Source organism: Trichosurus vulpecula, chromosome 1 (assembly GCF_011100635.1).
Source record: "Trichosurus vulpecula isolate mTriVul1 chromosome 1, mTriVul1.pri, whole genome shotgun sequence".
NCBI classification, from domain to species: Eukaryota; Metazoa; Chordata; class Mammalia; order Diprotodontia; family Phalangeridae; genus Trichosurus; species Trichosurus vulpecula.
The window spans coordinates 391,380,161-391,394,205 of NC_050573.1; the positions used below are offsets into that span (position 1 = coordinate 391,380,161).

At 35.5% G+C, this 14,045-nt stretch overlaps 1 protein-coding gene across 2 annotated transcripts in view; it reads left to right on the forward strand.

Moving 5' to 3' along the window:
- The window catches only part of WDR7 (WD repeat domain 7), a 489,834-nt gene that overhangs the window by 49,062 nt on the left and 426,727 nt on the right, over positions 1-14,045 (forward strand). For both annotated transcript variants that reach the window (XM_036757317.1, XM_036757326.1), the window contains exons 9-12: positions 145-247; positions 3,874-4,015; positions 4,126-4,374; positions 5,449-5,669. In XM_036757317.1, coding sequence (XP_036613212.1) covers positions 145-247; positions 3,874-4,015; positions 4,126-4,374; positions 5,449-5,669 — 715 coding nt within the window. The remainder of the gene's footprint in view (positions 1-144; positions 248-3,873; positions 4,016-4,125; positions 4,375-5,448; positions 5,670-14,045) is intronic.

The following is a 14,045-nucleotide window of genomic DNA, read 5'->3' on the forward strand; positions in this document are numbered from 1 at the left end:
ATATAATACTTTCACATTTACAATTAAGTTAGGAAAATATGAATTTTAGCAGTGGAAAAAAGCCTTATAGTGTGGAACTATGTGATAGAAACAAGTTTTAAAGTATGAATTTTCATTGAAAATAGTGTTTTCTCTGATTCTCAGTTGCCTGCCTGCTAGTGATTCATTCCGCAGTGATGTTGGAAAGGCTGTTGAAAATTTAATTCCTCCTGTACAGTATGGTCTCTTGGATAGAGAAGATAAAGAGGTGAGATGCATTCTGAGCACTGTGGCCATACACAAATTCATTGAAGCAGTTGTATTAAACAAATTATTATATATACAAAGTTTATATTCCTTTATTAGCCCAGCATAATGATTTGTTCATTATAAGATAGTATAAAGTTCTATAAAATCCAATCTTGATGATTATATTTACCTACCTTTTGGGAAAGCTTTATTCGTAATATCTCCTATCCATCATAATGTGCCCATTATTGGCTTTCCTGATTGACTAATTGGCCTTCTTGCTATTCCTTGAAGGTTACTCCAATTTCTTATTCTGTGCCTTTTTGCTGGATGTCTGTCTTCCATGCCTTGAATGGCCTCTTTCATCACCTTCACCTTCTGGCTTCCTTCAAGACTTAGCTCAAATTTCACTTTCTACAGGAAGCTTTCCTGAGTTTGTCTCCACCTTCCCAACCCTCAGTACCCTCCTGCACAGGTTGCTTTCCATTTGCACAACTTATATCTATTATGTATAATTTTTTACATGTCCTTCCATTAGAATATAACTCTTTTGAGAACTGGGACCCTGTTTTTGTCTTTTAGTATATCCCCAGCACTTTGTACAGTGCCTGGCACATTGTAAATGTTTATTGACTGATGAAACAAACACTCAGTATATTATATATGTTTATCAGTCGTTGGACTCTTTAACCAAAGTATGGGTGCCTTTAAAGCTGTAAAATAGGACTCCACTGGGTTAGCTCTTTGGAGCAATTTGTTCTCTGTGACCTCCATTTTACTTGAAGACAAATCCTTTGTGTCCTTTGCCTTTAAACCATTGGCATCACTCCATGGATAATTTTCTCTATCTTGGTTACCATGGCATTCTTCTGCCAATTCAATTGTCCTGCCTGATCATGTGACCTGTTACTGCTCTATATATTTTAACTTGGTCAAATAATTTGTCAAATGAAACATTAATTCAGGTAATATTGCAATATAAAACAGTGATATTCATGTAGGTACATATTGTACTGAGTGTTCAATCATGTGGATAGAGCTTTAACATAAAGGAAACAGAGGCTGAGTAGGCAGGGCCAAGAAGCACAGACAAAGGGAAGCAGAATCACTAGTTGATGTTTCCATGTCTGTCACTTCCTTTATTCTCCTGAAAGTCATCATCTTTATCATGTTGTCTCTGGTAATAATTTTCTCCTGGGTACCTACCTGGCTACCATATGATTTTCTTCCTGAAAGTTTTGCTCTCATTTTCCCTTCTTGGCAAATTTGCTGTGGGAAGGATCAAATTTCATTCTCATTTGTTCAACTTCCTTCTAACTACATCTACTGGGCTTCACACCATTCAAGAGTCTTAAATATTCCTGTTTAGGCTTCTCCATGTCTGATAGGGCCTAAAGTTGCATAGTCTCTTTGTATCCACAGTAATATATACAATAGTACACATCATTTTCTAAAGACCTTTAGGGAATTATGGATGTTGCTTATACATTCAAACTAATTTTGGATGAAATTAATACTGAAGCTAATTTACATTTATTTAGCATGTAATTTTAGGAATAGTAAAAGATTTAGAAGGATGATGCTACTTAATAGTTTATCATTTAAAAGAATCCTCTCAGAGCTTTCGCTGACTATGCCTTAAAAACATGAATAAAAATAATTTATCTTAATCGAAAAACATTTGTTACAACCAAAATTTGTTTAATATTAAGTTCTAAGACTGTACTCTTTAAACTAAATGATACAATTAAAAAAAAGTGTAGGAATGCTATTTGTCTAATCTTCTGCCAGTTTCCTTCTGAAAATTCCATCCTGTATTGTTCACTGTGGTGGTGAGGCAGAAAATATTTGTCATAAATACTTTAGGAGAGGAATTTGTTTTACCATAAGTAATCAAGATCCTCCTTAATAAACTGGTCTTATTATATTTAGCCAACTTAATTTGCCACCTTTCTCTAACTTGTATTCTCATCTCCAGTTAAATTAGAATGCTATTATCTGTGACAAAATGTGTCTGTCACAAAATGTGACAAAACGATTACCCTGGGTATTTTTAAACGGCCAACGGCTTTTCTCCATCCTACCAGTTATGTTAAATTTCATTTAGGCCCAATTTTTAAGGCACTTAATGGCATAAAATCAGTTGCTTTTATATTGGAGTAAATAATATTTTTGACTTTGTTGAATGACTTTTTGGTGCAAGAAGTTTTGGCTGTCTTATTTACATTTCCGTAAAATGGTAGAGCATTAGGGACTGTTAGATTTCAAGTAAAAAAAGCCAATTGGTTCAGTTGGTTTTGCTTGAGATTTAGGCAACAACTACCATCAACTTTGCTTAATTATGTTTTCATATGAGTTTTAATAGTTTTTTGTTGAAAGTTTTTTTTTTTGTTTATGATTACTGACTTATAAAGTCCAGGAGGAAAGGGAATTTACTTATTCAGTCTTCATATTTCCCTCAGTGCTTATCACAAAAATTTGTACATAGTATGTATTTAACAAATACCAAATTTAATTAAGAAGTGATGTGCTTGACTTTTCAAAGATTTTGTGAACTAGTGTCTCATTTTCTAGCAGGAGCCTAACCTTATTCATTTTTTTCTAATAAGACAAAAAAAACCATTGTTCATCATGATGACATTGCAAGCAAATGTTAGCCTAAGTTCAATATTTCATGTGTATATATGCACATAATATATGATATTTAATATGACAAAATTTTTACAGTGACATAGAATATATGTCTATATGAAAAGATAATTGTGACGCTATTATTGATATACCTTCATAGGAGTGTGGAAGTAATGTCTATTTAGGATTGCTGTTTGTGTTCAAATTGTGACTAGTCACTAAGCAAGTGAGTTTAGCCCTCTGGTACACAGTTTTCTTATCTCTATAGTTAGGGGTGTACCAAATCTCTTATCAGAGAAAGCATAGTATAGTGGAGAGAGAGCTGGGCTTGGAACTTGGAAGACCTTGGTTCAAATCCTGCCTCTGGTGCATGGTGGGATTGTGCTCCTGGGCAAAGAATTTAACGTCTCGGGTAACCCTTATAAGTTGTAGTTAAAGTGTTAAGCTGCTTTGATAGAAGGAATTGCTTATCTGGGAATTCCTTACATCAATGAAATCATGGGCCCCGTCTTAAAATTTTGTGATTACATCACAGTAATTATCTAAAAATGGAGAGTTTTTATTAATATAGTCTTGAGTCAAGAACCCATGTGAAAAATCACTAATAACTGTCAGGATCATTCCTTAATCAATATTTGCAAAACACTTTGCCTCAGAAATTTTGTGATTCATAGAAAGTGAATTTTGTGCTTAATTTGAATATTATTCATAACTTTAGATATTATTAGGGCAGAGTTGTCTTAATAATACCTTTTTGGTATTTTTGCACTACCTGTCTTACAAGGTTTTTGTGAAGAAATTACTTTTCAAACCTTTAAAACTATATGTAAATGTCATTTTAAACATTTAGAGTGATACAAATACGTTGTCTATAATGTATTTTGTATTCCTGGCTCTAAAGAAAAATAATTAATATCTGCATCTGAAGCATATGTTGCTGATGTTTTAAGTGTCCTTATTATACATTAAACATATAGCTGAAAAATCTGAATGAATATGTATTTTTTTTCACAGTTGTTTATCTGCCCTCCTGTTACTCGATTCTTTTATGGACGTAGGGATTGCTTCCATAAGCTACTTATTCAGGGAGACTCTTCAGGAAGATTATGTATTTGGAATGTACCAGACACACTTGAAAAACAGGAAGCTGCAGAAGGTAGTGGCAGTTCAACTAATAAAAAACACAAATAAGTATTTTTGATATATTTTTATGTGTTCAAATACTGTCTTTTTTCTTTTTATTATTTTTAAACAAAACACCTTTAGGACTGGAAATAACAACTTCAATTTGTTTACAAGAGGCTTTTGGTAAACTCACTCCTTGTCCTGCTGGAATTATAGATCAACTAAGTTTGGTTCCTAATAGCAGCGAACCTTTGAAAGTTACAGCAAGTGTGTACATTCCATCCCATGGACGACTAGTTTGTGGCCGTGAAGATGGAAGCATAATTATTGTGCCGGCAACACAAACTGCTATAGTCCAGCTACTACAGGGGGAACACATGCTCCGGAGAGGTACTGAAATAAAATTTTGCAGTCTTCTATTTTGAGAAGAATTATTAGAGATACCTCTTTAAAAAACATATGTTGACATAATGTAAAGCTTTGTGTCCTGTTGATATTTATAAAATATTAAATGTCTGACTTGCCTTTGTTGTCTCATTCCTGGAGCATTGTAATAGCCTTCTGGTTGGTCTCTCTGTCTCAGTTCTCTCCTTGATGCAGTCTACCTTCCACTCCTCTGTCAAATTGATCTTCTTAAAGCCCAGATCTGACCGTGTGAACTCTCCTTTAATAAACTCCATTTGCTCCCTGTTACCTCTGGGATCAAACATAAAATCCTTAGTTTGGCTTTTAAAACTCTTCAGAGCCTGTCCTCCTTCCTGCTTTCCAGACTTCTTATATCTTACTTTTCTCTGTGGGCCAGAAGCGACAATGGTCTCCCTACTATTTCCTGCAGAAAGTATTGCATTTTTTGATTTCTGCCTTTTCACTGGATATCCCCCATGTCTGGAATTCTCTCTCTCCTCGTCTCTGCCTCTTAATTTCCTTAAGTCTCAGTTAAACTCCTACCTTCCACAAGGAGCATTTTCCCATCTCCCTTAATACTAGTGTCTTTTCCCTGAGATTATCTCTAATTTATCCTCTCTATGTTTGTACATAATTATTTGTCTTTTGTCTCTCCCTTTAGACTGTGAGCTCCTTGAGGAGGGGCTGTTTTTGCCTTTGTGTTAGCCTAGTGCCTGGCACATGATAGGTGCTTAATAAATGCTTGTTGCATGGACTTGACTTACTGTTTTTGTTTCTGTTAATTTGATCAGTGTTTGAATTAGTGCAACAAAAGGGCAATAGATGAAGAATTTTAGCTTAATGTATGTACAATCTACCATTTAATTTCTTGGAATCATTTAAATTTAGAAAGTAAGACTTATGGTATGATAATCCTTTATAAGTTTAAACTAGGATTTTGTGTATGTGTGTGTGTGTGCGTGTGTGTGTGTGTGTATAAATAAATTTGTGTTATTTTTTGTTGAAAAACTTAAAGACCTGAATTTCTCCCTCATGTTAAAAACAAAATCTCATTTACAGGTTGGCCACCTCACAGAACTCTTCGGGGTCATCGGAACAAAATTACATGTTTACTATATCCTCATCAGGTCTCAGCTCGTTACGACCAAAGATACTTGATCTCTGGAGGAGTGGATTTTTCTGTCATAATCTGGGACATATTTTCTGGAGAAATGAAACATATTTTCTGTGTGCATGGTGGAGAGATTACTCAACTCCTTGTTCCACCTGAAAACTGTAGTGTAAGTTGATTTTAAGAGCATGGCAGTCATTTTGAGTTACAGATAGTGCTGAATCATATTGTTAAAGGCAAGTAAATGAATTTTCATTTGCAGATTAATTTAAGGAAAAAGTTCATGAAATAAAAAAATTATTTTTAAAGAATGTAAAAGCATTATCTAGTTGTCCTTTTTAAAGTAGTCAAGTTTTTATTTACCACTGTGTATATCAGTCTATAGGATGAAGAATTTTAGTTTTAACAATGTTGAAGTACCATGTGTATTTTGTTAGCATATACCTTACAGCCCAGTATGTCTATATCATCTTTAGATCTTTTTCTGTTACCTCTTTCTTGTTTCTCTTCCCTGTTTCTTTATCTAGCTTTCTGTTGAGGCTATATTATATTTAAAAAACATTATCTTTACCTTTATTTTTGCATGGATTCACATTAACTTCTAAGACCTTTATGCAACTCCTCTCTCCCCTCCCCCATATATTGTTAAGGTATACATTAGTAGAGGCAACTCTTGAGGACTGTTTTTATGATTTCCTTGACTTTGGTCTGTATGAAGTAGAAGTTCATTGTGCTTGTTAACAAAACTAGGATGTTTTAGAAAATACTAACATACGTCATCTACAACTAGGACCTCTGCTTAAATTGCAAGTCAGGTGAAACTGCAGTCTTTTTTTTTTAATTTAATTTATTTAATATATTTAGTTTTCAGCATTGATTTTCACAATAGTTTGAATTACGAATTTTCTCCCCATTTCTACCCTCCCGCCCACTCCAAGATGGCGTATATTCTGGTTGCCCCATTCCCCAGTCAGCCCTCCCTTCTGTCACCCTACTTCCCCTCCCATCCCCCTTTCCCTTCTCTTGTAGGGCAAGGTAAATTTCTACACCCCATTGCCTGTGTATCTTATTTCCTAGTAGCATGCAAAAACCTTTTTTTTTTTGTTTTTGAAGGTCTGTCTTTAAAACTTTGAGTTCCAAATTCTCTCCACTCTTCCCTTCCCACCCACCCTCCCTAAGAAGTCAAGCAATTCAACATAGGCCACATGTGTATCATTATGTAAATCCCTTCCACAGTACTCATGTTGTGAAAGATTAACTATGTTTTGCTCCTTCCTAACCTATCCCCCTTTATTGAATTTTCTCCCTTGACCCTGTCCCTTTTCGAAAGTGTTTGTTTTTGATTACCTCCTCCCCCTGTCTGCCCTCCCTTCTATCGTCCCCTCCTTTTTATCTTCTTCCTCCTTCTTTCCTGTGGGGTAAGATACCCACTTGAGTGTGTATGGTATTCCCTCCTCAGGTCAAATCCGATGTGAGCAAGATTTACTGATTCCTACTCACCTACCTCCTCTTCCCTTCCTACAGAACCGCTTTTTCTTGCCACTTTTATGCGAGATAATTTACCCCATTCTATCTCTCTCTTTCTTCCTCTCTCAATATATTCCTCTCTTATCCCTTATCCCTTAATTTGATTTTATTTTTTTAGATATCATCCCTTTGTATTCAACTCACCCTGTGACATTGACACACACATATGTGTATATATATATGAAACTGAAGTCTTGCCTCCTGGGTGGAAGAGTGGGTTGTACAGTAGTAATAGTGCCACTGCCGGTTTTTATCTTTTTTTTTTTTTTTTTGCTTTTTAAACACATATTTTTTATTCGTTTTGTTAAATATCTTCCAATTACATTAAAAAAATTTTAATATTCATTTTAAAAAATTTTGAGTTCCAAATTCTCTCCCTCTCTCTTTGTCCTGCCCCCACTGTTGAGGTCAGGGAACCATATGTTTCTTTAGGGGTGCTCAAGACCCCAAAATACCAACACTCCGGATCCTGCTCAAATGAATTTGACTCAAGCCTTCTCATTGCCAAAGGAAAACAAAGCTTATTACAGATTCACCTTAATGGGTTGTCTTAAGAAATCTCACCATTGTTGCCACTCGTTTTCACAAGTGGGCCTGAGCCCCTTCATGGAGGCAAGAGGGGTGATGGGAGGAGGGGTTAAGAGAGGTTCTTAAGGAGAAGCTTGATGGGACTGGGGTGAGGTCAGACTCCAGGAACCAAGAAAATGGGATTAAGGGTGGGAAGTAGCTGAAGGCCACCTGGAGATAACAGACAATGTAGGGCTAGGCTAGTTTAAGGGTAACAGATTTAGGCATAGACACTTTGATAGGATCAAGGGTGGGAACTAGCTAGGCCATGGAGAGCTAGGCTAGGTTAAGCCTAATCTAGCTTAGAGATTTGGGCCTAGCAATAATGAAAGGCTTATGGCCTCAGGCTAAAGCCTCATCTAGTGGGAACATTCAAGGGGAGTTCAAGGGTGCTCTCACAGTCTAAACCTCATCACCACCTCTTGATATGGCAAACATGATATTGATTATACATATGAAGTCATATGAAATATATTTCCATATTAGCCATGTTGCAAAAGAACATACACGCGCACACACACACACACCAAGGAAAACAAAGAAAGTGAAAAAAGTATGCTTCAATCTGCACTCAGAATTCATCATTTCATCATTTCTATCTCTGAAGGTGGATAGTATTCTTTATCATGGGTCCTTTGGACTTGTCTTGGATCATTGTCTTGATCAGAGTAGTTAATCCTTCATACTCGATCATTCTCATAATATTGCTGTTTTTATGTACAATGTTCTCTTGATTCTTCTCACTTCACTCTTTTCATGCTTCTCTTGATTCTTGTGTTTGAAAGTCAAATTTTCTATTCAGCTCTGGTCTTTTCACTGAGAAAGCTTGAAAGTTCTCTATTTTATTGAAAGCCTATATTTTGCCTTGGAGCATGATACTCAGCTTTTCTGGGTAGGTGATTCTTGGTTTTAATCCTAGCTCCATTGACCTCCGGAATATCATTTTCCAAGCCCTTCAGTCCCTTAATGTAGAAGCTGCTAGATCTTGTATTATCCTGACTGTGTTCCCACAATACTCAAATTGTTTCTTTCTGGCTCCTTGTAGTATTTTCTCCTTGATCTGGGAGCTCTGGAATTTGACTACAGTATTGCTAGGAATTTTCTTTTTGGGATCTTTTTGAGGAGGCGATCTGTGGATTCTTTCAATTTCTATTTTACCCTCTGGCTCTAGAATATCAGGGCAGTTCTCCTTGATAATTTCTTGAAAGATGGTATCTAGGCTCTTTTTTTGATCATGGCTTTCAGGTAGTCCAGTAATTTTTAAATTATCTCTCCTGGATCTATTTTCCAGATCAGCAGTTTTTCCAACGAGATATTTCACATTGTCTTCCCAATTTTTCATTCCTTTGGTTCTGTTTTATAATATCTTAATTTCTCCTAAAGTCACTAGCTTCCACTTGCTCCAGTCTAATTTTTTTTTATTTTTTTTAATTTATTTTTAGTTTATAACAGATGGTTCTACATAATTTTGAGTTCCAGATTTTCTCCCCTCCCTCCCCCCTCCCTCCTCAAGACGGCATGGAATCTCATATAACTACCACGAATGACTTCGCATTGAATTAATTTATACACGAGTCAAGTTGCGGAGAAGAATTACGACCAATGAAATGAATAATGAGAAAGAAGAAACAGAACCAAAAAAAAACAACCCAAAAACAAAAACAAAAGAGAAGGGAAAAAGGCAAGGATGACGTGTGCCTCAATTTGCATTCAAATTTCATAGTTCTTTGTCTGGATGTAGATAGCATTCTCCATTGTGAGTCCTTTGGAGTTCTGCCTGCACCTTGTGTTACTGAGAGGAGCGAAGTCTGTCAGGGTTGGTCCTCATGGAATCCACATATCTGTGGTTGTGTACAGTGTTCTTCTGGCTCTGCTCCTCTCACTCAGCATTATGTCGTGTAGGTTTTTCCAGGTTGTTATGAAGTCTGTATCATCCCCATTTCTTATGGCACAATAGTATTCCATTACCTTCATATACCACAGCTTGTTCAGCCGTTCCCCAATTGATGGGCATCCCTTTGATTTCCAATTCTTGGCTACCACAAAAAGCGCCGCTATAAATATCCTTGTACATATGGGTCCTTTTTCCGCTTGTGTGATTTCTTTGGGATACAACCCTAGAAGTGGTATTGCTGGGTCAAAGGGTATGAACATTTTTATAGCCCTTTGGGCATAGTTCCAAATTGCTCTCCAAAATGGCTGGATCAGCTCACAACTCCACCAGCAATGTAACAATGTTCCAATTTTCCCACATCCTTTCCAGCATTTATCATTTTCCTGTTTTGTTATTTTAGCCAACCTGACAGGAGAGATGTGGTATCTAAGAGTTGTTTTGATTTGCATTTCTCTAATCAGTAGTGATTTAGAACATTTTTTCATATGCCTATAGATAGCTTTAATTTCTTCCTCTGAAAACTGCCTGTTCATATCCTTTGACCATTTCTCAATTGGAGAATGACTTGTATTCCTATATATTTGGCTCAGTTCCCTGTATATTTTAGAAATGAGGCCTTTATCAGAGATACTAGTTGTAAAGATTTTCTCCCAATTTTCTGCTTCCCTTCTAATTTTTGTTGCATTGGCTTTTTTTTGTACAAAAACATTTCAATTTAACATAATCAAAATTATCCATTTTGCATTTTGTAATGCTTTCTATCTCTTGTTGGGTCATGAATTCTTTTCTTTTCCATAAATCTGACAAGTAAACTATTCCTTGCTCTCCCAACTTACTTATAGTATCAGCCTTTACTCCTAAATCATGAACCCATTTTGACTTTATATTGGTATATGGTGTAAGATATTGGTCTATGCCCAGTTTCTGTCCTACCATTTTCCAATTTTCCCAACAGTTTTTGTGAAATAGTGAATTATTAGCCCAGAAGCTGGCCTCTTTGGGTTTATCAAAGAGTAGATTGCTATAGTTGTTGACTTCTCCATCTTGTATTCCTATCCTATTCCACTGATCCACACCTCTGTTTCTTAGCCAGTACCAGGTAGTTTTGATGACTGCTGCTCTGTAGTACAGTTTAATATCTGATATGGCTAGGCCACCTTCTCTAGCATGTTTTTTCATTAATACCCTAGATATTCTAGACCTCTTGTTTTTCCAGATGAATTTTGTTATAATTTTGTCCAGCTCAATAAAATAATTTTTTGGTAGTTTGATTGGTATGGCACTGAATAGATAGATTAATTTAGGTAAAATTGTCATTTTTATTATATTAGCTCGACCTAACCATGAGCAACTGATATTTTTCCATTTATTCAGATCTGACTTCATTCGCGTGAAAAGTGTTTCATAGTTATGTTCATATAGGTCCTGGGTTTGTCTTGGCAAATAGACTCCCAAATATTTTATAGTGTCTACAGTAACTTTGAATGGAATTTCTCTTTCTGTCTCTTGTTGTTAGGCTTTGTCAGTAATGTATAGGAATGCTGAGGATTTATGTGCGTTTATTTTATATCCTGCAACTTTGCTAAAGTTGTTTATTATTTCAAGTAGTTTTTTACTTGATTCTCTAGGATTCTCTAAATAAATCATCATATCATCTGCAAAAAGTGATAATTTAGTTTCTTCTTTTCCTAATGTAATTCCTTCAATTTCTTTTTTTTTCTCTTATTGCTACAGCTAATGTTTCTAGTACCAAATTGAATAGTAGGGGTGATAATGGACATCCTTGTTTCACCCTTGGATCTTATTGGGAATGCATCTAGCTTATCCCCATTACAAATAATGCTTGTTGATGGTTTTAGGTAGATGCTATTTATACTTTTCAGGAAGGTTCCATTTATTCCTATGCTTTCTAGTGTTTTTAACAGGAATGGGTGTTGTACTTTGTCAAAGGCTTTTTCTGTGTCTATTGAGATGATCATATGGTTTCTGCCAGTTTTGTTGTTGATATGGTCAATTGTACTAATAGTTTTCCTAATATTGAACCAGCCTTGCATTCCTGGAATAAATCCTACCTGGTCATAGTGTATTATTCTCGGATGAGTTGCTGCAGTCTTTTTGCTAATATTTTATTTAAAATTTTAGCATCAATATTCATTAGGGAAATTGGTCTATAATTTTCTTTCTCTGTTTTGACTCTACCTGGTTTGGGTATTAGTACCATATTTGTGTCATAAAAAGAATTTGGTAGGACTCCTTCTTCACCTATTTTCCCAAATAGTCTACAAAGTATTGGAATTAGTTGTTTTTTAAATGTTTGATAGAATTCAGATGTAAAACCATCTGGCCCTGGAGATTTTTTCCTAGGGAGTTCATTGATGGCATGCTCAATTTCTTTTTCTGAGATGAGGTTATTTAGAAATTTTACTTCCTTTTCTGTTAACCTGGGCAGTTTATGTTTTTGTAGATATTCATCCATATCTCTAAGGTTGTCAAATTTATGGGCATACAGTTGGGCAAAATAATTCCTAATTATTGTTTTGATTTCCTCTTCATTAGAGGTGAGCTCACCCTTTTCATTTTTGATACTGGTAATTTGATTTTCTTCTTTCTTTTTTTTGATTAAATTGACCAAAGGTTTATCAATTTTATTTGTTTTTTTCATAAAACCTGCTCTTTGTTTTATTTATTAATTCAATAGTTTTCTTGGTTTCAATTTTATTAATCTCTCCTTTGATTCTCAGAATTTCTAATTTGGTATTTAATTGGGGATTTTCAATTTGCTCTTTTTCTAGCTTTTTCAGCTGTATGCCCAGATCATTTATCTCCTTTTCCCCTATTTTATTCATGTAAGCATTTAGGGATATAAAACTTCCCCTAAGAACTGCTTTTGCTGCATCCCATAAGTTTTGGTATGTTGTTTCATTATTGTCATTCTCTTGAATGAAGTTATTAATTGTTTCTCTGATTTGTTCTTTGGCCCTCTCATTCTTTAGAATTAGATTATTTAGTTTCCAATTAGTTTTTAACTTATTTTTCCGTGGTTCTTTATTAAAAATGATTCTTATTGCATCATGATCTGAAAAGGATGCTTCAACTACTTCTGCCTTTCGGCACTGGATTGTGAGGTTTTTATGTCCTAGTACATGGTCAATTTTTGAGTATGTCCCATGTACCGCTGAGAAGAAAATATATTCCTTTTTATCCCCTTTCAGTTTTCTGCAGAGGTCTATCATATCTGCCTTTTCTAAAATTCTGTTTACCTCCTTAACTTTTTTCTTATTTATTTTGAGGTTAGATTTATCAAGTTCAGAAACGGGGAGGTTGAGGTCTCCCAATATTATAGTTTTGCTGTCTATTTCTTCCTGTAACTCACTTAACCTCTCCTCTAAGAATTTGTATGCCTTACCACTTGGTGCATATATTTTAAACAATGATGTTGCTTCATTGTTTATGGTTCCTTTTAGCGGGATATAATGTCCTTCCTTATCTCTTTTAATTAAATCTATCTTTACTTTTGCTTTGTCTGAGATTAGGATTGCTACACCTACTTTTTTTACTTTAGCTGAGGCACAATATATTTTACTCCAGCCTTTTACCTTTACCCTGTGTGTATCCCCCTGTTTCAAATGTGTTTCTTGTAAACAGCATATTGTAGGATTATGGTTTTTATTCCATTCTGCTATCTGCTTCTGTTTTATGAGAGTGTTCATCCCATTCACGTTCAGAGTTATGATTTCTTTTTGTGTCTTTTTCTCCATCCTATTTCCCCCTGTTTATGCTTTTATTTCTCCCTTTCCCCTTCTCCTCCTCAACAAAGTTTTGCTTTTGACTGCCGCCTTCCTCAGTTTACCCTCCCTCTTTATTCCCCTCCCTTATCTTACCATTTCCCACTTGCTACTTCTCCCCTCCCTTCTGATCCCCCCCCTCCCTTTGTTCCCCCCTTCCCCTCCTACTTCCCATAGGTCAAGTTAGATTTCTAAACTTATCAGGGTATGTTATTCCCTTCTTGAACCAGATCAGATGACAGTGACGCTCAAATGCTGCTCTTCTCCCTCCCTTCTTTCCCTCTACTATAATATGTTTTTGTGCCTCTTCATTTGGTGTTATTTACCCTTTTCTGCTACCTCCTTACCTCTTTTCTCATAGCCCTCCCTTTACATCTCTTACTTATGTTTTTTATCTTTACATCAGTTAATTTATACAGGCATTCACAATCTATGTGTATCCCTTTTGATTGTCATAATAGCTGTACCATTCTCAAGACTGACATATGTATGTATATATATAAAATATACATATGATGATATAATCCCACATAAAGATACAGACAACCTGCCCTTATTGGTTAATAAGGTTTGTGGGGGTTTTTCCCCCTGGTTACCTTTTTATGTCTCTCTTGAGTTTTGTATTTGGAAATCAAATTTTCCATTGAGTTCTGGCCTTTTCATCAGGAAGGTCTGGAATTCCCTTATTTCATTGAATGCCCATCGCCTTGCCTGAAAAATTATGCTTAGTTTTCCTGGGTAGTTGACCCTTGGTTGTAGTCCCAGCTCTTTT